General features: G+C 44.8%; 1 protein-coding gene across 2 annotated transcripts in view; it reads left to right on the top strand.

Annotated features, from left to right (window-relative positions):
- The window catches only part of SNX30 (sorting nexin family member 30), a 68,025-nt gene extending 41,814 nt beyond the window's left edge, over positions 1 to 26,211 (top strand). The window contains exons 5-9 of one of the 2 annotated variants that reach the window (XM_075931406.2): positions 711 to 906; positions 3,644 to 3,843; positions 9,877 to 9,963; positions 18,792 to 18,944; positions 20,599 to 26,211. In XM_075931406.2, the coding sequence (XP_075787521.1) occupies positions 711 to 906; positions 3,644 to 3,843; positions 9,877 to 9,963; positions 18,792 to 18,944; positions 20,599 to 20,658 (696 nt within the window). In that variant the 3' untranslated portion in view covers positions 20,659 to 26,211. The remainder of the gene's footprint in view (positions 1 to 710; positions 907 to 3,643; positions 3,844 to 9,876; positions 9,964 to 18,791; positions 18,945 to 20,598) is intronic. The other variant, XM_075931407.2, reaches the window with a different exon arrangement.
- Positions 26,212 to 26,952: the final 741 nt, after the last annotated feature.

Raw genomic sequence — 26,952 nt, 5'->3', positions numbered from 1 at the left:
ACAAGAGTGTGTGTAAATAGAACGCTGCACTCGTATTCTCTCTCTGGCATGTACGTGTGCCAGCGATGCAGGGGCTCTTGTGACAAGAAAGGGGCTTGCCCACAGATGTGTGGCTGATGGAAGTCTGCCTGTTGGCAGTTGGGTTTCTGGGAATGAGACTCACCTACTGTATCTCTCCCTCATTTGTGAACACGGAGCGCGCTCAGACCATTTTTGCTTGTAAACACTGGTGTACTTTCTAGTGTCTCAGATCCTCCATCAATACGTGTCCATGCATCCGCACTGCCGCACTGTTTCTGGTCTCTTCTCCAAAGGTTGTGGGGGTGGGATATGCACGGTGGGCGCTGAGGATCTTTATTTACAGAACTGCCCTTGTCGGATTCTGCTGGCCTTCTTTCTCCTGTCCTTTCCTGTGCTCTTTGCAAGTTTTTCTCTTGTTAATGGGGTAAGGAGCTAATGAACTTCCCAACTGCCACTACCTAATGTACAGGAAATGAGCAAGGCTGTAAAACATCCCATTGCCTATAGGTGCCTCTGATCCACTCTGCCTAGTTTTTGTGAGGAGGAGAGCTTTTGAACCAGGATTTAGATGCAAGAGACATCCTCCTCCTTTTAGATGCTTTCTCTGATGTGCTCTGACATGACCCTTTAGATTGGGGATGGTATTTGGCTTTTCTACATGCAAACCATATATTTCTTGTTGCTGGCAGGATCTTAATGCCTATAAAAAACAAGGAATGGCATTGCTCTCCAAGATGGGAGAGTCGGTAAAATATGTCACAGGAGGCTATAAACTCAGAAGTCGACCGCTGGAGTTTGCAGCCATCGGCGACTACCTAGATACCTTTGTTCTCAAGCTTGGGACCATTGACAGAATAGCACAGCGGATTATCAAGGAGGAATTGGGTAAGAATTCGGTCGTGCTGTTGCGCTGAGAGCTTGCGGCGGGCTAAGAGGAAGCATGCAGATATTTCTGCTGAAACTGCCTGCGTTCCAAGACTTGGGCCTTTTTTTTAGCCTGGGTGCATCAAGAAGAGAGTTTGCAATGATGGACACAGCATGTTATCGGTGTGTCTTAACGGGGGTCTGCAAACTCTTTCCAGGGGCCGCAGGGTCCTGTGGCTCAAACCCAGAGCCCGAGCCATGAGGCTGAAGCCAGGAGCTGTGGGGCTGAGTTCTGGAGCCTTACAACCCACTGCTCCACATAGGGCAGAAGCTGTGAGCCCTCCCCACATTGTAGCACAACAGCAAGCAGTTGCGGGGGTAGAAGCTGCTCTTCACTTCCTTGCCCCCTTTGCTTACACAGCCAGTAAGAGCCGCCTTGGCAGGGGGTGCAGTTCCATGGGTAGCAGAACCTTGTGGGGACAGGGACATGGGAGCCCTTCTGGCGCACAGCCCCTAGCTATACCCGGAGCTAGCCCCTCCCTGCACCTGGACCTGTGCTCAAACTTTTTGAGCTAAGCTCCCCCCACTTTTGAGTTCTCTTTGATTGCCCCTTCTCTTCCTCCTTAACCCAGATAGGTGTGGGGGCAGCTGAGGTGTTGTGGGAGGGGGCAGGCGGTTCTCCCTCCATGGACATAAGAACATAAGAACGGCCGTACTGGGTCAGACCAAAGGTCCATCTAGCCCAGTAGCCTGTCTGCCGACAGTGGCCAGCACCAGGTGCCCCAGAGGGGGTGGACCGAAGACAATGATCAAGCGATTTGTCTCCTGCCATCCCTCTCCAGCCTCTGACAGAGGCCAAGGACACCATTTTATCCCCTGGCTAATAGCCTTTTATGGACCTAACCTCCATGAATTTATCCAGCTTCTCTTTAAACTCTATTATAGTCCTAGCCTTCACAGCCTCCTCTGGCAAGGAGTTCCACAGGTTGACTACACGCTGTGTGAAGAAGAACTTTCTTTTATTGGTTTTAAACCTGCTACCCATTAATTTCATTTGGTGTCCTGTAGTTCTTCTATTATGGGAACTAATAAATAATTTTTCTTTATCGGCCCTCTCCACACCACTCATGATTTTATAGACCTCTATCGTATCCCCCTCAGTCGCCTCTTTTCTAAACTGAAAAGTCCCAGTCGCTTTAACCTCTCTTCATATGGGACCCGTTCCAAACCCCTAATCATTTTAGTTGCCCTTTTCTGAACCCTTTCCAAGGCCAAAATATCTTTTTTGAGGTAAGGAGACCACATCTGTACACAGTATTCAAGATGTGGGCGTACCATAGTTTTATACAGGGGCAGTAAGATATTCTGGGTCTTATTTTCTATCCCTTTCCTAATAATTCCTAGCGTCCTCTTTGCCTTTTTGACCGCCGCTGCACACTGCGTGGAAGTTTTCAGAGAACTGTCCACGATAACTCAAGATCTTTTTCCTGATTTGTCGTAGCCAAATTAGCCCCCATCATACTGTACGTATAGTTGGACCCTGCTCTGCATAGTGGGCTTGAGTCCTGCTACTCCCTACCCAAGCAAAATATAAGTCAAATTACACCTGAGCCCTCCCACCAACCCAGAGCCTTGAGGAGTCTCCCCCCTCACTTGCTGGGCCCTAGAGTTTTTATATCACAGTGAGGGGCACCTTGGGGGGGAAAGGTTGAGAACCCCTGACTTTAGAACGGTCGTGGAATACATATGGGTTGGGTGCATGTTAAGGCCCGAGCAGCAGAGGCTGTTGTGTGAATTCTGTTGGGTAGCCTTCAGCCATTAGAAGAGGAAGTATTCTGCTTTGCCAACAACAAAACAGATCAGGGTAAACAAAGATTTCTCTGGCTGTTCACCATAATCAATGCAATCGCTGACCCCTAATGTTTACTTCTGGGATTAGCCTACTGTGATGTGTAGGCCTCCAGAAATACCTACTCCAGTGTGCTCCCAGATGTACTCCTACTTGGTTTCCTTGGGCTTTTCTTGACAAGACTAACTACAAATCAGCTACAAATCTGACCTTTTTTTTTTTTTTTAAGGCTGTGAAGGGAAATAAAGAAACATCATAGCTCCTATATAGGCTATATGTAGATGCTCATGCAGTAGCTCTTACCTGACCTCATGTTATAGGAGCAGATAGATAGGAGGAAACCTACATCCGTCCCCTTACAATGCACTTTCACTAATGCTTCCTTGTCTGAGGTCTTTACCGCCAGTTAAGATCAGGCTTGTGGGCTAGGTGTGAATCTGTATTGCATCTTCGAGGAAAGCTGATAATCTAATGCAAACACTGATAAACCTTACCTCTGATTGCAGAAGCATGGTGAGAGACTAGAGTAAAATGAAAGACAGAACTTTGTAGCACTTTAAAGACTAACAAGATGGCTTATTAGGTGATGAGCTTTCATGGGCCTGACCCACTTCTTCAGATCGATTTGTGGAAGAAAATTGGCACGACCATATATACCAAAGTGATCAAATGCGTACTTATGTTCCCAGTCAAAGAAATGTACTTTGTAAAGTCTAGGGTGTTCCTGGTAAACACTTGCCAACTTTTACCACTTCTCTGCATCTGGTTCAGTGCATCAGCTGATGGCATTGACCTGATCAGCTTTTCCAAACCTTCGAGTCGAGGATGAGGGTTAAAGCAACGTCGCTGCTTTTGGAAACCCAGTTGCCTATGGAATCTAAATTCGTTTCCTCATCTTGTGTCTTCCAGAGTACCTGGTGGAACTGCGAGAGTACGGGCCAGTTTACTCCACCTGGGGAGGGTTAGAAGGGGAGCTAGCAGAGCCCCTGGAAGGAGTGTCTGCCTGTATTGGGAACTGCTGTACTGCGCTCGAGGAACTGAGCGATGACATGACCGAGGACTTCCTGCCTGTCCTCAGGGAGTACATCTTGTACTCGGAGTCCATGAAGGTAACAGGGATCATTTGACAGAGGTTGAGCTCAATGGTGCACTTTAGAGTTAGTGGGGCCCTATGCACAGCTTCATTGTCAGGGGCTTCCCCTTCTTGGGTGCCAGCCAAGAGAACGTTTTTCTCATCCCCCACTCCGTTTTTTATTCTTCATTCTCCTCCGGTATTGTAAGTCAGGGGTGGGGAACCTTTTTTTGGGTCAAGGGCCACTGATCCACAGAAAACTCAGTCCGGGGCTGCATACAAGTGGGGAGAGGGGGAGCATCCTCACTATCATGACCCCCAGCTGAGGAGGAAGACACTCCCCATGTTCCCCTCACACACCAGAGCCTGTGGGGGGAGAGTCCAGCCTAGTAGATTTTGTGCTCCAGCCCCATGGTGGTGCAGCAGGGGGGCTGGAGTGCCAGGGCAAGCTCCCTAATTCTGGGGTGCCCTCTGAGGTTTGGGGGGGCTGCATCTGGCCCCCAGGCCTGTTATAAGTAAATGAAAATAAAGTGTGGTTCCTTGATTGGGGCAGGGAGTTGGGGTGCAGGAGGGAATGAGGGGTTGAGGTACAGGCTCTGGACTGGGGTTTGGGGCTGCAGGGAGGTGGTGCTTATCTTGGGAGGCACAGCTCCCAGTGTGACCGGCACACCCCACTGGCAGTGGTTCATAGGTGGAGGAAGGGGGCTTAGCACACCACTGCCTGCAGGCACTGCTCTTGCAGTTCCCATTGGCTGCAGTTCCCAGCTAATGGGAGCAGCAGTATCTGCAGTTGGGGCAGGGGCAACATGCAGAGACGCCCTCCACCCTTGGGACCATGGGGACATGCTGGCTACTTCTGGGGGCAGTGAGGCAGGGAGCCACCTTAGCCCTGCCATCCTGCCAGCTCTCTGCACCTTCCTTGGGTGGGGAGGGGTGGAGAGTGGGTCTCCGTGTGCTACCCAGGAGGAGGACAGCACACACAGCCTCCTTCAACCTTGCTGACCCCTCCCAGCCACCGGGGGCGTGTAGAGATGTGCCAGCATCTGACCACTTCTGAGAGCAGCAGGAGCAGTATGCAGGCAGCCTGCCTGAGCTTGGGGTAGGTTGCTAGATGAGACCTGTCCTGCTTTTGGGGGATCTCCTGTCTCCACGTGGCTTGTTTCATAGTAAATCCACTCCTGGCTCAACGTTCATTGAGTGGATGTGAGTGGAATAAGCAAAGAGAAACCTAGCTATGAAATCTCCGAGGGGTAGCCTTGTTAGGACTACTTTAAAAACGAGTAGTCCTCCGGCACCTTAGAGGCTAACCAAAATTTATAGAATGATGAGCTTTTGTGGGTAAAACACACTTCGTCAGATAACCAACCAGTTAATGTCTTTGTTCAAGCCCGGGGTAACGGTGTCAAATCTGTAGATGAATTCCAGTTCTGCAGACTCTGTAATTGGTTAGTGAAATTTCTTTGTAGAAGAATGGCCACTTTTAAATCCATGATTGAGTGAGCTGGCAAGTTAAAATGTTCCCCCTACAGGTTTGTGTGTGTTACTGGTTCTGATGTCTGATTTGTCCATTAACTATGAAATGTCCGTTTGTAGGGATTGTTTCTCCTGATAAACTGTTTGGTCTTAGGCTTTCTAACCATGATCAGAGAAATGTTGTGCACATGAAAATATCAAATTTCTGTCATGATCCCTTTCTGCTTAAGCAAGGGTCGTATGCATTTGATCTCAATTTTACAGTTCTCTTATTGGTAAGGCAGTGTATTTTTTTTTTTTGTCTTTCAAAATGCTATGCTTTTGAGGAGTCAAACTTGAGTCTTGGACAGCCCTATCTAAAATGCTTTTGCATGAAAGAGACCAATTCTGCAAAATCATGTTACTAAAACCTTTGACTGTGATAAGCTGGACTCTGCCTGGGACCTTCTTACAAATCTAGCTCCCATGGTGGTTGGGCATCTAAATTCTGTGATCAAAAAGAGTGGCAGAACTTTTACATAATGGTGTTCAGTGACCTAGCATTCCTCCCCTTGCAACAGCAGATGTTTTGCAGTATGCTGCTTGTTGGATAAAATCCTAACATACTACTTGGGCAAGGTACAGATAATTCCTGTCTCCCATCTACATGCACGTTCTCTGTGGAACGTGCTTGTTCAGTCAATAAGAGAATAGATGCAGTCTGCTTAATATGGGGGATCAGTTAATATGCATTGCTTGTTTTTGTGTTTAAGAATGATACAAAGTTTCATGTGGGATATTAAGGAGTTACAGTAAACTTCCGATAATCCGGCACCTTTAGGACCCAGGGGGTACCGGATTATCAGAGATGCTGGACTATCAGAAGGGGGGGCTATGAGGGGTCTGGGGTGGGGTGGGGGATGCTACCCCAGACCCCCTCATAGCCCTCCCTTCTGATAGTCCGGCTCTGCCCCAGGAGTCCCTGATTCAGCCGCTGCTGGTCAGTTTCAGCAGTGGCTGAATCGGGGACGCCTGCAGCAGAGCAGCTGGAGTGCTGCCAGGTTGGTCCGGTAGCGCCGACCCTTGGTGCCGCGAGACCAACCTGGCAGCACCCCAGCTGCTCTGCCCCAGGTGTCCCCAAGTCAGCCGCTGCAGAAACTGATCAGCGGCTGACTCCAGAAAGCCAGAGGCAGAGCTGCTCTGCCCCGGGCTTCCTGGAGTCAGCCCTGGTCAGTTTCAGCAGCAGCTGAATTGGGACCCCTGGGACAGAGCAGCTGGGGCGCTGCTGGGTTGGTCTGGTAGCTCCAAACCTCGGTGCTGCGGGGACCAACCCAGCAGCACCCCAGCTGCTCTGTTCCAGGTGTACCCAAGTCAGCTGCTGCTGAAACTGACCAGCGGCTGATTCCAGGAAGCTGGGGCAGAGCTGCTCTGCCCCGGGCTTCCTGGAGTCAGCCGCTGGTCAATTACAGCAGCGGCTGAATCTGGGACAGCTGGGGTGCTGCCGGGTTGGTCCCGCAGCCCTGAGGGGCAGTGCTATGGGACCTACCCGGCAGCACTTCAGCTGTTCTGCCCCCTGCTTCCCGGATTCAGCGCTGGTCAGTTTTAGCAGTGGCTGAATCGGGGAAGCTGGGGGCAGAGCAGCTCCAATGGTCCGGCTGCCTGGAGCACTTCCGGGTTCCTGATGGTGCCGGACCATCAGGAGTGCCGGACCATCGGAGTTTTACTGTACTTTTACTAAAACTGTTTCTCTATCATGTGCTTGCATAATGTTAAATTCCTGCATTTCAAGTACATTTCTTTTTCTGCTCATATTTGAGGCAAGTACTAGACTTTATGTTCAGTGAAGCATGCAAAAATTAATAATTACGTAGAGTGCCAAAATTAATTGCCCTGGTTTTGGCTTGGTGTTTCAGTGATTCTGGGGCAAGGCAGCCTCTAGCCATTACAAAAAAAGCAAACTTAGGTGCAAAAGCATGAGACCCTCAAACATGAGGTGAAAGCAGGCCACTTGCAACTTTTTTCTTTTAAAAGTATTTGTAACACTTAAGCTAAAGGGAAAACCTGTATGCACACTATCAAATGAGAGGTTGACTGACCTCTTTGTTTGTCTGCTGGTTAATTGGAGTACAACCAGAAGGAGGTCTGGCTTCAGTCCACATAACTCAGAAGAAAAATCTTTTTATATTGAGTGGTGAATCCATACCCCAAAAAAGCTAGAAACATGGTACTTGTAAGAGCAGAAGTGTGAAGTAGCAAAGTATGTTGGGCTACAGCTTAGAGCAGGTAATAGAGATGCTAGGGAAATTCCTTGTCTTGTTTGTTCCCCCTTTTCTCTCCCTCCCCCCCCCCCCCATTCTGAAGGAAAAATGCTAACTGGCACGCAGACCTGAGCTGTTAGTTTAATTTATACTTCTAAACACATTGTGAGTTCCCCCCAGTAGCAGTACTCTCTAGTCACTTGTTGTCCATTGAATTTTGTGTACTAATACAACGCCTGTTCATCACTGGACCTTGCAGGAACGGGCTCAACTTATTTCCTAGTTCTAAACATCTGTTTCCATGCTGAGTGCTGCCCACTTACTCCAAAGCAACTATTTATTTTAAAAAAAACCAGAAATGTTAGTCTCTTCCCAATATCCCTTTTGTTCGTGAGCGGAAATACCTATTCAATAACACTGCCTTTGGTGCACTGAAAATCTCAGACAACTGCAGGGAAAGATTCCACTTAGTCTCCTATTGAGAACTGATGTCTCACATTGTGCTGCAGGCAAATGTAGCCAATAACCTGCTTATCTTTAGAAAGGAGAACTAAAGGTGTGCCACATGCACATTTTAATATATCTAATATTCTCTCCTTTATTGCCCTCGGTGTCTTGGGGAGAAGGCATTGTATCTTCTCTGGAGTAGAGAGATTGTCTTCCTTTGTCAGGCATGACTTGGAGTGCATTCTTGGCTTAAAAATTATAGCCCTGAAGGTTAGAGTACTGAGACATGAGGCTTTAGGAACACAAATGTGCCTCCACCTCTGCTTTTTCCTCTTCCTCCACTGGACTTCAAACTAGTAAAGCCAGCCATTGGTAATATTGGTTGATTCTTCATGCATAAAAACTTGGCCTTCTTGATACTGAAATGGTGATACTTCCCTCGGCATGTGATGGAGGGAGGGTTTGATGATGAATATATGGATTTCGTCATAAGTGTTTGTGTTCCTCATGGTCTTTGAGTGATCTGTCAGCTATTGTAATTTTTTACATCTACAGTATAGTCAATAAATTAAGCAAGGGAGATCCTTGAGCAAACTGGCTGCCTGAGCTCTGAGTACTTCATTCTGAATCTGTGCCTTGCAACTGAATGACCATTGGAAACACCATGTGGGTTTCAGCCCATTGACTCACCTCCCCAGTCATCTCCTGCCAGTCCTATCTGGGTCAGATTCTTCCTCCTTCCTTTTGTTCTGGAGAACAAGTCTCCAAGGGCATCAATTATTCCTCTCCTGAGTAAACATTTGTACAAAGTCGTTGCCCAGTATCCGTGTCCCATTTAATAGTTTCTCAATCTTTCTTTATAAAGTATCCCTTTAAAAAAAAAAAGTACCCCCAGTACCCACAATTTTTAGACACGCACAATTTTTTTATACCATAGCAATACATTTGTTTAAACAACTTAATCATAGCCAGGTGGACGATGACATTTTTGGGTGTAAAAAGTACAAAAATTTCAATTGTATTCATGTACTCCCCCCCCCCCCCCCGACTTCTCTTGAGTACCTCTAAAGGTACTCATACCAGTGGTTGAGAAACACTGTAATACGCTATTACTGGTTGTGCTATAAACTCAACATGGACAAGCAACCGCTACCCTCGGCAAAGACAAAACAAACAACTTCTGTGTGACCAATATCTTATTATATAACTGGATGCTCCCAAGTCTTGTTAGTGGACATCTTGTCCACAGTTGTAAAGTAAAATTATCTGGGTCTTTTTTTTTTTTAATTTTTATCAATATGTTTGGAGATCCTTATTCACTGAGGAATAGTCAGCTCGAAGGCATGAGCTTAAACTAAAAAATCGAATGTTCCATGTGCGAAAGTCCATCATATAATAAAACAGGTTGATTTTGGACAAAATCCTCTCCCTTATCTCGGACTCAGAATGGAAATTCATTCCAGAAGGATTTAGCAGAAAGCTGAGTGGGTGGGTTGTAGTAGAATCTCATAGCTTTAGGAACTGTGTTGCTTGGGCATCTTGTTTGTAAAGCTTTATATATTGACCCTTTCTGTGTTCCTATTTATCCTTTTATTTTCATCTTCAGGAGAAAATAAGTGACGTGCCAAAGGTCACAATGCAAGTCATTTGCGAAGCAGGCAGTTTGACTTTGTCTCTAATCAAACAGCTACAAAACTCATCTGGCATCAGCTCACCACCTAGAGTGCTTTTTTATTTGTATTCAAAAGCCTCTTCATAGATGCCTGAAACAGGAGAAGCCTCTGAAAGGAAGACCTGTGACTTGGGATTCACCGTCTTAAGTGCCACTCATCTGCAACACTTGTGGGGGGAAGAGAGGGAGTCAAGATTTTGTACGTTTTCAGTCTTGCGGTTTTTTGTTGTTTCTTTCCTAGAATGTACTAAAGAAGAGAGACCAAGTTCAAGCAGAGTATGAAGCAAAATTGGAAGCGGTAGCCTTGAAAAAAGAAGAACGCCCCAAGGTTAGCATGTAAAACCACTTTATACAAACAAGTGGTGTATTTGTCATTTAGCCTCTCTGAACTGAAAACACTGTGGTGAAATGGAGATAGTGGTTTTGTTTCTATATCTGTTGAATCTTGTGCCTTGTGAGAAAACACAGAAGTGCTAAGTGGAGTGAAGTGTTGTCATATAACTGAGCTAGCTTTAGGAGGCAAGCCAAGAAGAATGTGTTAGCAGCCAAATTCAGTGTAAAAAAAGTAAGAGTAAGCTAGCAGGGGAGGACGAATTGAGTTCTAGAGTATTTCTAACTACAGATATACTACTGCAGCAAATAGACTTCTTCGGCTGTCCCGTGTCAGTGCACACCTTATCCTATGATAGGGCCTAACTGGAGTAGATCTCTTCAGAGGGGTAACTGAGTTAGTCTGTAACAAGAAAAACTTAAACAACAAATAAACTAGTAGCACCATAAAGACTAACAGAACATGTAGATGGTATCGCGAGCTTTCGTGGGCAGTGGGTTGCGCCCCCGAAAGCTCATGATACCATCTGTGTTTGGTTAGTCTTTAAGGTGTGACTAGTCTTTTTGGAGTAATCTAATTTGGTGTCAATAAGACTCCCATTGATTTCAGTGGGCTTCATGTCCGGCTCTTAACGAACAAATTATTTCTTATGGTAGCGAGATGCATGTCCTGCTACCTTCAGGCCAAGTTGTTGCCTGGTCTCAAGTAAACCCCAATCTAGATTAGCTGCTGTTTGGTGGTGTTTTACCTATGTGTTATATATACAGATACCTGAAAGTAGAAAGAGAGCCTGCTGTAACAAGCAGGTAAATCAGTGCCAAATAGTAATCAGTCTTAATTGGGTTTCACATTGAGACCATGCAGCAATTTAGCATGGCCAGCATAGAATTGCTGTATGATGACTTGCACATAATCCATCATGAGAATAATATGCTTACTAATCCCTCCTTCTCAATCTGCTCACATTTCGACTTTTTTTTCTGCCCTTCCCACAATCGTCTTCTGTGGTTTGTCTCTCGAAGCAGAAACTAAAGATACTCAAACCAGAGCTCAGGTTAAGAGCTTTGCATAACGATTATCCCTTGCTATTTTAAATTTGAATTGAATTGAATTAAATTTTATTTGCTCTTGACTGGAAAATACTGATTCAACTTCAGTGCTCCCCACTGTTGCAGCATTAAAGGAGCAACTCACTGGGCACTCCACAGTTATTAATTTATGTTGGACACACATGTCTCCTTGAATAGAAAAAACAGCATAAGTGGCTGTACAGGATTTGAGAGATTCAGTGCTGAAGAGTTCAGTGGAACAACCACATGTGTTCTCAGTCGCTGTGCTCGTCTTGGATTTTCATGTTTTCTGGAATAGCAGCAAAGTTTGCTTCCTTTTAAATGGTGACCACTTGCAAATGTAACTTAACAACTATCCCACTAGACCGATGCAAAAACCTTCTAACACAATGAGATCATCAAAGTTTGTTTCGTTGCCTCTCAAATACAGCTGCACAAATGGACACTGTAAGATTTTTGTTCAAACAATGTTGATGCTCCCTACATGTCCCAGGTTGGAGGTGGATGATGTTTGAAATAGCTAAGTGTTTTAAACCTTTGAAACAATGTAAAGTGAAAAAGCTGATTAGCAGTCACTGCAGTGCTGGCTACGGTTATCTTTTGATCTCTAGCTTTGTCTTGCTTTCATTGAACGTTGTTTTTTAGCTGTTTGCACAGAGCAATGGAATGTGGAAACCAAACACAAAACAAGCCAGCGGACTGGAATAGACCAAGTTAGACTTTTGTTACCCCCACACAGCAGTTGTACTCTTCTGTTTGTTTTGGGAACTGATGAAGTTAATATGTGGCCTAACGGTTTATTTGCTATTAGTTGCAGTCGCTGAGAAGAATCCAAGAAATATCTTTGCTTTTCTTAACCACTGGAGGGCATGCTAGGATTTGCTGTACTCCATAACCTGACCTGATTCACAACAGACTTTTGAGCCGCGTCCAAATTCTAATTGTTTGTCTTGTTACAGTCCCTTAATTATTTAAGCCGAATGAGTGTGTGTACGTATCAAATTAAATTCTGTGACTAAAATAATTCTAGTGTTTTAGCCATCCGATATAGTGTTTTCCTGACAGCTTTTTGTATTTGGTGAGACAGTCTCCATTTGCTCTCTCTGCAGGGTTTTGCCTTAGCATCTGCAGATGTAGAAGGACCCCTCCCACTCTTTGTCCCCAGGGCTCAGGAGCAGCCCGACGCCGGCAGCGGCAGCTGGCGCCCCAGGTGGAACGCGCGATCGGTGCCCCTGCCTGCAGGGCTGTCAATTGACTGATGTCATCGGCGGGCGCCCCCATGATGTCGTCATTGGGCGCCCCGGGCGGCGGCCAAGTTTGCCTATAGCCACGGGCTGCCCCTGCCAGGGCCAAGTTAGGAAAGAAAAGAAATGTATCTATTGAAATGTCAATTACTAAAATAAACATACCTTTAAAAGGGACTTGATGAGCTCTAAGCACCAATTGTGGCATTTGGCTCTTTGCCCCAAACCTTAAAGGCACAATAAATTCCTTAGGAATGTAAAGGGCTAACTGGTTAACCAGTTACCTGGCAAGCACGTGGATGATGCAGTGCTTACCAGGTGTAACTGGTTAACCAGCACCTGGCCCGGCCTGCCATGCCAGAAGTAAGAGGTACTTCAATCCAGCCTGCTGTGTCATTGGTGAGAGGCTGCTCCAGTGGCCCCTCACCTGTGGCAAGATGCTGTAGGCAGGTTAACCAGTTAAACAACTTTTTTAACCACGGTTTTACATCCCTAGAATCTATGGCAACAGTACAGCCAGTCTCCGACTTAAGACCATCTGCACTTACGACCAAAGCAGTCGTAAATGCGGTCCCTGAGTTACGAACGCGATCTGCGCTTACGAACCGCGCGGTCGCCATGTAACTCTATGGGATCTGAGTTATGAACACTTCAAGTTACGGCCAAGTATTTGGTCCGTAACTCATTCGTAACTCGGGGACCGGCTGTAAACCGTCTGATTGTACAGAGCTTCTGACTGAATTTGGCCAGGGTGGGAAAAGCAGGCTTCAAGTCTATCATACAATATTGGCAATGTAAACTGAATTGCAAATAATCAAAATATTTCCATAAGATGGAAATGCAAATTCCTGTCGTTGAGCAGCTCACAGTGCTTCAGTTCCTAATCAACGATCCTGTGTTCATGAGATTTTTAGCCTTAGTTCTGATGGGTTTTTTTCTGGCTCTTAAGAACTAAGTCTGCTACCCAATTCACTGCATGTTAATGAAGTGCACGGTAGAGAGCTGTACCAAATTGTCAGCGTCCATTGCTGCAGATGAATGGAATTCTAGACACAGGCAACTAATTCTTCAGTGGAAATCCTGAAGTCCTAGGTTACACTGAGTATGCACACGAGGGATTTTATTCGTGACTCCATTAGTGGCTAAATCATCTTGACTATCTAATGAAGAATATCAGCTGTATTTTTTTTATCCATCTCACCTGGATACATGCTCTTACTTTCCTCAGTCCACGTATGCTTAATGCCACTCTGTTTGAGGAGCATGTTTTTTCTTTCCCCGTGATGGTAACTCTGCCAGAATTAAAAGGCTTAAATCAGTCATTGGTTGAACTATCTCATTTTCAGGTTAATGAAAATTTAAAATGCATAAGCCCGTACTCCCACCTTTAATTAGAACAAGATTTACTGAAAGCATATGCGTGTAAAAATTACTGTACAGCTGGGTCAGTTGGCATCCTTGCGGCTGTCTAAAATATTCAGGGAATTTAAAAGGACGTGTTTAAGCCCAAAATTTGACTGTTTAATTCTCTTCCATTCATAAACTCAGATAACGCCACCTTTGTGGTTTTTGCCTTCATTGGCTGAAGACTTGAGTTATGTCCCCTCCTAATTCTCACCCTTCTTAGCTGGCCTTCAGGAAATGGCACAGTTTGACTTTCATACTGTGCACCTCCGCTCCCTTGGACTTCAACAAGAGTCACGGGTGTTCAGCACCTCTAATGAAAGAAGGGTAAAACCTTGATCCTGCTGAAATGAGCAGGCGTTGACTTCAGTGGGGCTAGGACTTCACTCGTGTGTGTAAAGGGCATAAATCCCATGGGCTTTCATAGAATCAGAGGGTTGGAAGAGACCTCAGGAGGTTATGGAGTCCAACCCCTGTTAAAAGCAAAGCCAACTCTAAGTCGTCCCAGCCAGGGCTTTGGGACAGAACTTAAAAACCTCTAGGGATGGAGTTTCTACCACCTCCCTAGGGACCCCATCCCAGTGTTTCACTACCCTCCTTGTGAAATACTATTTTCTAATATCCAACCTAGACATACCCCACTGCAACTTGACTTTAAAGTAGGATACGGTACCCCCGACACTTTATGTGCTTTTGAAAAATTACACACTTGTCTGTGTATCTCATGTCATTCCATAATCTCTAATACTCCTCTGCAGCTAATGGAGAACAGCTTTTCGGCCAGCCTATAGTGGTTGTGGCTGTAATCCCTGCTGTAGAACACTTGTGGCTTAGCTGGTGTTCATTGGTGTGTCCTTGTAATTTGTTGCAATCCAGAGGATCAAACCATCAGGGACTGATGGTTTTTCAGTGGAGTTTTGACAACTGTTCCTATTGCTCCCTTTCATTTGGGAAAAATGTATATCCTTATGGGAAGTTGGGGGGGAGGGAGTTCAAAGAAGGGAAATGGTTACCCCAAACTCAGTCACAGCGATGTCCGTTCTATGGCAATGGAGTTTGGCATTTTAACTAGTATGCTATGAAACTTGTTCATAGTCTCTTACCTCCTTGCCTTTCTTGTGCCCGCCTAGAGCTGCATCTTGCCTTTCTCTCCAGAAGCGTTGCATCGTGTTCACTGTGCTCTTTGGGCTGTGTGTGGAGCGAGGCAGCAGGCTGGCATCCTCCATTCCTCCTCTTCCTCGTTCGGTGCATCTGCCGCTGGCAGCCTGACTTGCCCCCCATGGTGGGCTCAGACCCAAGCACTCCTCCAAATGCTTGTTAGCAGCTGTAACGGCTGCATGTTTTCTCAGCAAAGTGGCCGTCTTTACGAGAGAAACCCACTGAATTCCCCACGAACCTGTGAGTTCACACAATCACACACTGGCCGGGCTGTAATTCTGCAAGTCTTACGAGAGCCAGCCTTAGGATCAGTGTGACCTGTGAAAGCTGACAAGCCATAAAACTGGGGAGACCCTCATTGTGCCCTCTGTCTCCAGTGTTGTGTTGGCATCTGCCCATCAAGTCAAAGCAGGCACTAGCTCCAGGGATGCAGTGAGCAAACACATTCTTGGGGTAGCTGCAGATGGCCTGGGAGCAAGCATCTAGATCAGTTCAGGAGCGCCAGTGTTTCTCAACCCAACCGGGTGAAATGGCAGAGGTGCCTTTTGCCCTACTCTGATGTTTTGTGGGCGTGAGTAGGATCTCTACATGAGTGCTTTGTTTTTTCGGCATGCTGGCGGGTGGAGGAGTCTCTCTGCAGCTTTCCAGGAGTCTCGTCTCACGGCAAGGTTGGACTGGCACTTGAGTTGGGAGCCAACTGTGCAGTGGCAGCCTTGTGGTGCTATAATCCAGTCCAGCGCATCCCAAGCCATATGGACATGTTTAAATTACTGGGAAACGTAAACCACAAAGAGGATGCTAGCATGACAGAAAACCGTATCTGAGGCTGCGGAAGCTCAACCCAGAGAGCCAAGTGGTGTGAACGGGACCTGTTCATATGATGAAACGGACGCTGCATCAACGGCTCCTTTTCCAAATTTGTTTGGCTTCCGTGTTTGAGCTCAAAACGCATGAGATCTCCTTGGTGATGCGGCTCTGCTCTTGCAGGATGTTTCCCTTCAGGGAAGGGTGACTCTGGTGCGGCTTCTGCACCTGAGGGGTTCAAACAAGTGTAGCAGGCTTGCGACAATCCTACGTTTCCTGTCGTGCTAAATGGGCAGGGCCGCCCTGGGGTATGGACAAGGCTGAGAACCAGTATTAAGGAATTTTAAAAGCGCTCCTGAAGCGTGTTGAGGGAGCTTTGGACTTGTGAGCGTTATCAAGTGTTTGAGAAGCCGAGTACTTATACCCACCTCTTTCTTCCCCAGACGGGAAAGCTGAAATGAGCTGTGATCTGCCTAAGGCCAGAGGGGGGAGAGTCGGTGTCCGTTGAGGTCCAAGCACAAGACGAGAACTCCTGGAGTTCCCGGTTTCCAGTCTCCTCTCTGTCAGCAGGCAAGCATTCTGCCTGCGCAATCTCACAACAACTAGCCAATGTAGGCTGAGTGACTTTCCATAAGGAAAGCCTTCCTTGTCATCCCCCATAGGGGTTCACAGAGGGGACCAACATTTTGAAATAATGAAAAACACAATGTCCCCATTGTCACTTACATTCAAAGTGAGGGGTGCAAAATAAACACTTACGCATAGGCTCTACTTTAAGCCTTTTCCTGCCCTTGTGCTTATCAACATACTGTAGGTGCCATGGTCTAGAGACATTCCATGCTCGTTTTCTCTATTAAACATTTAAACGCCCACAGAGAATGCAAGCTTGGAGCAGGAGTTGGATTCAGAAATAATTTCCTAGACCGTCTTTACGTAGAAACTTGCCTTGCCTTGGCTTAATGAATGTTGGTAAATCAGAACAAGTCAATGAATGGACAAGGCCATTAGCAGTAGATTTTAAAGTACAGTACTACTTTTTATTAAAGCCATAAAAAATCATGATTGTTATATGGCTTTAGATTCATCTGGATACAAATATTTCAAGAGTTAAAATGAGCCATTAGGATTCAGCTGATCTGTGGCAGAATTAAGTTTTTTCTCTGTCCGTGCAGCTCTGACTCTTGGCTCTCACATTGATAACACACTCCAATGTAATTGTGACTACAGGTTTACAGGAAGCTGACGGGTATGAACCTCCTAAGATAAGCGTGGTTTCCTGCAAGGACCTCTGAGCCTCATTGTTGGTACAATGTGTCCGGCTAGCATACGGGTGTATCGAATATTCTGCTCCAGAATATTCTTGCCCTTCAGGTGGGCTCTGCATTAGTGCCCACTGTTAACGAGTCTCACTAAAATCAGTGGTAAGATTCCTGTTGCCTGTAGAGTTAGCCCAGCAATGAGTTCTTCTGAGAATTCAACCTTTGCCTTTTTTTTTTAATTAGCTGGCTACTGCCTAATGATTAGATAGATGAGAGGCTGCGCTCAGAGGAGCCAAGCAACCACAACTCCACTTTTGAGCTTCATTGGGAGCTCTGAAAACTGAGACCTTTTGCCCCCGTTCTGCCAGTTGCTGAAGGAATTAGCATGTTGGGGGTGTATTCAATGCGTCTGGTGCTGAAGTTGGCTCCCTGGTTATAGGTTGTCTTTGCTTCTGCATGTAAAGCCAGTTTCATTGGAGGCAGTGCGCACACACAAGTTGCTGCAGTCCCAAGTCCATGCATAGAATTTCCAACATAATTTAAGCTCGTTTTTAAGGCTAAACAGTTTGAATCGGCGTTTCCTAGTGCCAGTGGACCTTTAATGCATATTGTGGAACATGGAATGCTAAGGTCTTCAGTTACATTCCATTTACACTTGAAACACTTCAGCATTTTAAGGAAGACAATCTCTCATTAGTATAAAGCCACAACTGCAAGAAACAGTAGCTATGTCGGAAGGAGACAGCCTCTTGTCAACATAGCTCTGTCCAGGAGCTATCTGAGGCCGGCTGCAGCAGCTGGCACCCCAGGCGGAAGGCGCAATCGGCACCCTGGTCTCCACGGCCGTCAATAGCCCTGAGGTAATCACGGGGCACCCCAGCTAAAGATTGCTGGGAAATAAGGTTGATCGCTGTTGAAGGATTGTTTCATGAGGCTTAAATGCAGCTTGTTGGGTTTTTTTTCTTGTCAAACTCCCCTAAAACTTGCTTTCTATTCATGCACTGTTTGCTAGTGCATTCGGGGCCCCATCTCTGCCCTCTTTGTCCATTGCATTATCACCCAAGATCCTATAGACAGAAACTCGAGACAGAGGGTAGAAGAAAGGAAGCACTATCACCGTTGCATGAATGGGAAGCCGAGGGGTTCAGAGCCGCAACCCAGATGTCCAGAGTTCTAGTTTTGCATTTAAACCCTCTTTCCCGTCACTGTAGTTTGACTAAGGAGTTTGTCTATGCTATCTGCTGGATTGACAGCCAGTGATCGATCCAGTGGGGATCGATTTATTGAATCTTGTACAGACATGAGAAACTGACCGCTGAGTGCGTTCCCGTCAGCTCTGGAGCTCCACCAGAGCAAGAAGCGTATGCAAAGAGGATGGGAGAGCTGTCAACTTAATGCGGTGAAAACCTGCTTGCTTGCAGTTTCTAAGGACATTGACTTCAGCAACGTTATTAACGTAGCTCAAGTTGCATAACTAAGATCGATGGCCCCTCGGTATTGTAGACCAGTCCTCACAGCGTCCCGTGATCTAAGTAAAGCTTAGGGTGTGTGGAGACATGCAAAGCAATCTACAGTTTCCCAAACTACTCTTGATGGAGTAAATTTGGATGCAGGTGAGGATTTGGCTTTACCTGTTGCAGCCATTTTACCTGTTGCTTTTCTTCCGCTCTTTCCAGTAACTAAAAATCTTGTTTTTAGTGCGGTAGTAGGTAGGGAAAGAGACGGCTGAAAGGACACTAATATTTTTATTCACTTTTTTTTCTTATTTAGCATGGTCTGAATAATTTAAAATGTATTTGAAACAAGGGGAAACAGTTGATCAGCTGGGAGCGGGACCATTATTCAAAGAGCCACAGTCTTGCTGAAAAATCTGCTTCTTGCTTCAGGTGCCAGTGGAGGTTGAAAAATGTCAGGACCGAGTGGAATGCTTCAATGCTGACCTGAAAGCTGACATGGAGCGATGGCAGAACAACAAGAGGCAAGATTTCAGGCAGCTGCTTATGGGAATGGCAGATAAAAACATCCAATATTATGAGAAGGTAACAGCACTGATGGTCTCGTACAAATAACCCCTTGGAGTGACTGTCAGGGGTGGCTTTCAAAAATGGCAAACCCTGCATTACTATAAAGAACTAGTGCTCAGTGGCAGGACTTCACATCAGGTGCTTAAGTTTTTTAGGTTAGCTGCTGTGTGGGGAAAGGCACTTGATTAGCCTGACTTTCCACAGAGAGTTTCGGTATTCCCAGGTTGTTAGCTCTTGTGCTGTAACTAATTAACCAGGGGCTAAATGTAATGAGAACAATGGAGTTACACAAGGGAACTGTTAACTCAATAATTGGCATTTTCTACCAGATGAAGATTCTCTTTCCCCTTACCCCCCCCCCCCCCATATTTTTTGCCTCTTTTACTCAACCCTGATGCTGCTGAATTTGTCTGACGAGCAGAAACCATCTGTATTGGGGGCTACTCCTGCTGCTAGGTTAACGAGGGCCTGATCCTGCAAATACCAGGGGTGCCCCCTTCCTGCTTCTGATTTTCACTGACTCACGGGAGGAAAAGTCAAACATGCTTACCCAGTACGGTTAAGGACATGGAGGCTGGGAAATAGCTCTCTTAATTCGGCCCTTGCAGCCCAAAGCAGTCTGGGATAAGGAGGGCAGAAACAGGCTGGGAGGCAGGGACCAGGAGTCAGGCATGTCGATGGGGTCCATAGTAGCAGCCAGCCAGGTCTTCACCTAGTTGCGTGGACCACTTTCTGTGCCTCTTTCTAGCTGAAGTAGTGTCTCAGGCGATGGGGGACAGGCCCTCACGCAGTCAGGAGCTGTCTGGACACGAGTGTTGATGAAGGATCACGGGTCTCAAACAGAGGGCTCCCAGGCCATGCTCAGAACATGGCTGCCACCCAGCAGTTCACCCACGTCAGAAGCGAAGGGGACAGGCAGAGCTCTAGCACACAATGTGTGACAGCACAGTACCCAAAAATGTTGAGCAGAGTAATGCTGAAATACCCATGAAAACCAGGGTCCAAGCCTACTAGACCAGCATGAAAGAAATTGCCCTGGATATAATGTTTCATTTGTGTAAGAAACCACAAATAATTGGATTCCTAGTCAGCGGCGTCTGTGGACCCTAACTGGACACTCCACATCTATCCTGCTAGGTGAAAGCTCATGCGGCCAGTGAACCCCTATAGCTGCCAGAAGGGGAAGTAGGAACAGTTTCTCAGTTTTCTCTTTATCACCAAGTCTCTTCCCTACTCTCTACTTACAACTTTACCAGCCAGCTAGCTGCCGTGCGCTGCTTCTAGTGGTGAGAAACAGTCTGTACCCTCAGAATAACACCTCTTCCCAATCCCTGGGCCTGTTGATGCTTTCCAAATGTTGCCGGGGTTCCTTTCAGTGTAACTCTGCAGGTTTCTAATCATTTGGACTTTGATGACTCGCATGCTTAGGGTTACCCTGAGCGTCCGCCTCGCAGCTGCTTTTGTCCGCCGATGTAGAAACCGGTTTGTTTAACTCCCTTGTCAAGCTACTAAACTGATGGCCAGGAGGACCACACTTTGGTACCTCTTAACTTGCATGCCTAAGTGGCAGGATGATTTTGAGAAGGCAATAGTGTGTAATGTAATCTTTTTTTTTTTTTAAACCGTTTCTTGTAAATACATGTGGATTTTTTTTTTATTTTTTTTGCAGTGCCTTACGGCGTGGGAGTCAGTTATACCACTACTACAAGACAAACCAGAGACCAAATAAGAAGCTCCCTCCTAGCCCACTGTCTTCTCTACACATGTGCACAGGACCACTAAACCTATTGGAGCTGCATGATGCACTACTTTGTTGAGAAATGCCAGCCGAGCCCAGTCTGGTACACAACCATTGAAAAGCACTTGGACTTCTTCCTTTTTTTGTTTTTGTTGAACCGGTATGTGTCATCTTTTGAGCTTTCTTAATGGGACCTTCTTAATCCATGGAGTGATCTTGGGCTTGTAATAGAAATACACAAGGATCAAGTGGCTTCTTGATAAAGACAACTTGCCTCTTGGTTCTGGAAGGAACTAATGAGTGGAATACTAAAGCAAGGAAAATAAAACTCTACACTGCAAGGTGCCAATACGACATCCTTATTACCATCCTCTTCTGTTTGTTCAATTAGGGTGGATGTCCACCCATGGTCTTTTTTTTTTTTTTTTTTTTTTTTTTTTGATGGAGAGAGAATGGCCTGATGTGGACACTTGTTACAAATCAGCCAACTCTCTGGATTAAGCAGTTCGAGAGCTGAGTCTTTTGGGGGAGTTTGGGCTGATCCTAGATGAGAACATCGGGAAGCCTCTGCAGAAAGCGCGTGATACAAGCCTGAACTGTGGTGTGTGAGCGTGGCATGCTGTCTGTTCATAGTGAATATCCCCTACCCACTTGTTTACTGTTGGTGATATGAAGTAATGTGAGTTGGCCCATGTGAGAGATTTGGGGATCCAAGGACTAGCCTAGGGGCGTTATGCTGCAGCCTTACAAGGTCTTTGATGGGAACAATGGGAGCAAACACGAGTCTATTAACATTTTATTCCCACTGCGAGCTCAGACAATTCTGGGATAGGATTCTGTGAGCCAAGCTTTCACAACCATATAAGCTAAATGGGAGCCCCTCCGAATCTCTGTCTCTCTCTCTGACCTTAGTCATGTAAAACACGCCCCTGGTCGTAAGGACAGCTCTTGCTTTTTGCCTTTTTCCTTTCACAGCAGCCAGAGCCCAAAAAGTGTCAAGTGCTTGCCGACACCAAGTATAATTTTGCATGTGTGAAAATTGGCTTAAACATGTCAATGGCAAGTGGTAAAAGAAATACCTTCTTTTCCCCATTATGTGCGTTTAGCAGTCACACTTGTCTCTGAGCATCATTGAAATGTCCTCTTTAGGTAGGATAACAGAGTTATGCCTCGTTATTATGCAACCTTGTAGTCTGTGGGATCTTTCTTTCTTATCGAGTGTCTCTAGTTAACTGCCCTTTGTTAGTTTAGTGGCCTCAGTAGCTTCCAAAGGAAGGGGTGCTGCCAAGACTGGTTAATGATACTTAAAATCTGTTAAGTCTTTGTTTGCTGCTAGACCAGCTTGTTTCCTGCCACGAACGCCAAGGTTGAATTATTTTGGCAAACGTCAGGGTTCTAAGATGAGCAAAGAGCCTTTTATTTGCTTTAATATCCTCTCCTTTTCTACCAAAGTTATTGGAATGCTAAAGAGATCCCGGCATCTTTCCGGCAAGTTTGTAAAATGGAATAGAAATGAGAATTTGGCAAAGACTATGCACAGTCCATTGAATTTGTAGATTGTCCCCTGCTAAAATAAATGCTACAATATAATATACCTGAAGTTTCTTCAGGTCAGCATAGCCTCTGTTCAACCATTTCTGTATAAATGTTGTGGCTGTTAAATTTATTAACATGGGGGAATCACTGGGCATAGCATTTGTCATGTTTAAGGCAGTTCTTCTACTTGACAGTATCACTTTCATTGAAGTCGTTTTGTGATTCTAAACACACAATCCCAATTTGTCAGCTTAAGTTTGCCTCCGGTGATAAGTTGAAATTGCAGTATAGCAACAAGACTGTGTTAGTACTGTGAGGGAAAGACTTTTTTAGTAAGAAATGATTCTCTAGTGATCTGATTTCTTCCCCACTCCCCATGTCTATACTTTCTGTCTCCAATTGTTGTGCTTTTTATCATTAATTCACATAATTTAACAAATGAAAAAGACAAAGCAGAAACACAATATTTCATGTGATGAAATCGGAGAATTGTGTAGTCCATCAGAATACAGTTTCTACTCAGTCAAATTGGTTAAGTGCATGAATGTAATTGGCTCTGAAACACCAGCATAAACCTAGAGTCAAGTAAACTTGTCCTTGCCTTCCCCGAATGATCAGGAAAGATAAATAGGAATTCAGAAACAACAAAATCACTGTTCTCTCTCAGAACAATCAGCTATACTATATTTCTGCTGAGCATGTATTTTCTTTTTAAAGGTACTTCTCCACAGGAAAATATTTGAAAAATGTAGTGGTTCTGATTTAGAGAGAAGTGAATTTAATCTGTTCCCCCCCCCCCCCCCCCCCGAGTGCTTACATTCATGCCTTTTACCCTTCCAGCTTAGTTAGAAAACTGAAGATCAAATCTTCTGTTGGTAGTTTTCAGGAGCTCGGTTCTTTAAGTACTTTTTTAAATTCTTCAGAAAATGTATATTATACAAGATACTGCTAGCAAAGGACATTGCAATGTCAAGTAAGAATTGTAGCGGGTAGCGAGGACCTTTTATAGTGCCACTTTAGGTATTAAAATATGGTAGCAATTTCACCTGCTGCAAAGATGGTGCGGTTTCTGCCTTTGGCACAGTCCAACAAGCACCCAATGTTTTACCTAATATTTACACTTAATGTTAACATCATTCTTCTGCCACTCTCTGGAGCCAGTTGATTTTTTAAAAATAACTAATCATGTGAATGAAGTGATTTCAGGCCTTGTTTGTTACCAAGCAAAAGTTTTTTGCAGCTACGTCATTAACGTGCTGGCACTTCCTCTGCAAGCCACCAAATAAATGGTGAAGAAGGCTTTGCTGTATGGAGGTTCCAGGCACACACATACTTAAGGAGTGTGTGCGGGCTGCAACTTCACGTCCTAGATCACAGGGTGCAAGCCCCAGATTATGTTGCAGGTTGAGTATTGCTCTACTGTGAAGCAGGCACTTCCTGCAGCCCTGCTAGATTACTATTTACATTGAAAACAAACTTTTTGCAGAAGTGGAGTTCTTAACTATAGCTGCAGTCATGTGAGTAGGATATTTTGTGGTTCCCTCTTGCACACAACTAGGCATGTTGCTGTGTTTGTCTTTCCGAACCCTTGCAGTGTGTGAAAATGGTGGAAAGCCAGGTGATTCGTAGTCTGACCATAAAGGAGATTTTGTGCAGTATGTTAGTAGCACAGATTAGACCGACTTAAAATATGCCAAATGTTTTCAGGGCTGAATTCAGTTGCCACAAGTGACTCGTTCCTGTACATGCTGCATCAGATCTTGCCCCTGAAATGAAGTTTTCAGATTCACTTGGAGCAGGTGTGACTTTTTTTAGGGCTCAAGTTTGGAAGTGTATACATAGTCTCACTAATTGTTGTGACTATAGAAAAGCAAGTCCTTCACAAATACTGAGCAGAAATGCATTGAATGAATAACTTTGTTTCACTGTGTATTTCCCTCTAGTAGGTGTTTAAGCATCTTTTGTTATTGTCCAACAGACCTTTTTCTGTAAACACAGATTGATCTGGCTCAATGTGAGTGTGACCCCATATTAGTTACAAATTTTGCTGCACTCAAACAGAAAATACACATTCTATGGAGTTAAACTTTTTGTGGTGTGGGCCTATCCATGCATTAGTGTGTCAAATGTTTCCTTTGAACAAATCTTGCTCTACAGCTAACCACGAGCCTGTGCAATTTCTTGATTTACTTTTATATTTTTTACACACACACACACACACACACACACACACACACACACACACACACACACACACACACACACCAAAAACCTTGCACAAAAATTTCACTGATGCAATAAACATGGGAGACTTAAAAACCACCAAGAACAACAAATGGCCTTCTCAAGCAATCACTTTAAACAAAATGATTCTCCGGGTCTGCACCATTTCATAAAGCAGTCGGCTCTTTCCTTAAATACTGGCAAGCCAAAGAGTAAATTGTGGTATATTTATACTGTAAGTTCCTTGACAAACTCATTTTGGTTTTTACCGTTGTGATGGTTTTGATGGAAAAGAACATACAAAGCTAGGAAAAGCTCCACCAGGGTATAGGTGATATGACAGGTACTGTGTATCCGTTGATGAGTTAATGCACTGGTCTTTCACCTCTGGATATTTAGCTTCAGTTCCAAGTGTCACTTGATGGTCTTATCACAAACCTTTGGCTTCATTGCTAAACTACTGCACAGAAATTGGCATGAACGGAAAGCCTTATCTTATGAATGGTCTACAGGTGGAACTGATGATGTTGTTGTAGAGGGACTTCTATGATGATGATGATTTCGCATAGCCTGTCCGTACTGCATACGTATTTAGGCCTTGGTCCTGCAAACACTTACATAGGTGAAGGGTACAGTTCAATTCCCGAGGACTACTTTGTGTGCGTTTGCAGGACTGTGGCTGTAATTCAATGTACCCACTTAACTCCAGAAATGATGCAGAATTAAAATGTGCTGCAGCCTATTCAACATTTTATTAAATAGAAGCGGTCTTCACTAGGTGGTGCTTTTGATCCAGTGTTTTGTGTGCGCATAAATTCTGTGTGTAGTGTTCACACGCCTTAAACGCTACTAGGTACAGACACGGTTATCGATCTATATATTAAGTTTTAACCAGCTTTCTTTACTACAAACAACTGAAGGTTATTGAAAAAGAGAAATAACTTCTTAGTAATTTTTCTCCTGAAAAATATTTGCCAAATACATTTCTGATAATGTGAAACTGGGCACCTTCAGAAGAAACATTTTTTGGTGTTTTTGGGATATATGAAGGTTTAAATATTGATATTTTAAATGCATTTTGATCACTTTTAAAACTTTGGAAGGACACTCTCTAAATTTTGGCAAGAGGTATTTGATATATAGAAATTCACAGTATTATTTTGGGGTTAAGACATGATTCTGATAAGCATTGTAGCTTTTTAAATAACTTAGTATTGCTGACACACTTTAATGCCAAAAAAAGTAAGGGTGCTTGTATCCTCCTGGACCTCGATAGCAAAGACCCTAATCCTACAAATTGCAGGATGTGGGCCAGTCACCCACACAGCATCCATTGAGGTGATGCTGGTTTTGTTATGCAACAGTGAATGATCTACATACAGTATTTCATCTCTTTTTTTTGTGGCTGGAGATTGGACAAGATAGTCCTGTTCATTCTACTTCCTCTGTGCCTGCACTCATGCCTCCCTTCAACATTCAGGGGAGTTTATGCCATGGGGCAAGTTGATGTTGCCATGAAATTTAACTTCTGCCAGCACATTTTTAAGACTTTATCCTTTTTGTTGTGTAGCGCATGACACCATGAATGGAAATGTTGCCGGCAAGGGGCCCAACCTGTGTACTGTATTTTTGACTTTTTGTAAAAATCAGTGTATAGTAACTTGTTTGTTTTTTCATACTCTGTTCCTCTCCATAGCAGGCTAAACCAAAATGAAGGCTGTGAAGACTTGTCTTTAGGTGTGACTTAGCTAGTGGACAATGTACAGATTGGAGTAGCTTTTGTTTCCTACACAAACACTTTTTTCTTAAATTCATAGGCTATAAAATGTCTTTGATTTCAGGTGCTGGCATGTTTCAGTTTTTTCATTTAGCTCTATATAAACCTACTCTGTGCATTGTTACTATGGAATTAGTATTGATAAACTTTTTGGGGTAAACTATTTGTAATGCTTGTTAACTATTAGTGTGTACATTTTTTTAAAGACATGGTTTCTTTACCTCACTTAATTTAAAGGAATGGACCAATAAATGTATTAAAGGATGATTTCTTTACCTAATAGTTCCATTTTGTATAGTTTTTTTCCCCCACAGCTATAGTGTGAAGCATGTACTTACTTTGTTCTTCTGTTCCCTGCCCTGTCTTTCTCTTGTGGTAAAACTTGTGCTTTTAATACTCATCCAGGGAGGGGTAGATTTCACCTCTTTATACCCACTTCTGTGTGGCTCCCTTCACCAGAGCACCTCACACACTTACTCTCACAATATCACTGTACCTTGGTTCTCCCACTATAAAATGGGGAGCAGGCCTACAGCTGGGGGCGGGAAGCGTAGTCTCTACACTTGAAGCAGAAGTGCCAGGTTCTTTACATGGCTGCCAAAGCACCACCCAATATTACTGCTGGGGAAGGGGAGGCAGTGCTCCTGGTAGCACTAAGGAGGGTGGTGCTGCTGGTCTCCCTCCCCACCTCGCTTGCCCAGGGGCCCCCAGAAGCTGTCAGCTCTACTGATGGGGGAAGTGCAATGTTG

Source organism: Pelodiscus sinensis, chromosome 6, assembly GCF_052426305.1.
Source record: "Pelodiscus sinensis isolate ZL-2025 chromosome 6, ASM5242630v1, whole genome shotgun sequence".
In the NCBI taxonomy this organism is placed as follows: Eukaryota; Metazoa; Chordata; order Testudines; family Trionychidae; genus Pelodiscus; species Pelodiscus sinensis.
The sequence above is the reverse complement of the archived record's forward strand: the minus strand, read 5'-3'. Positions and strand labels throughout refer to the sequence as shown.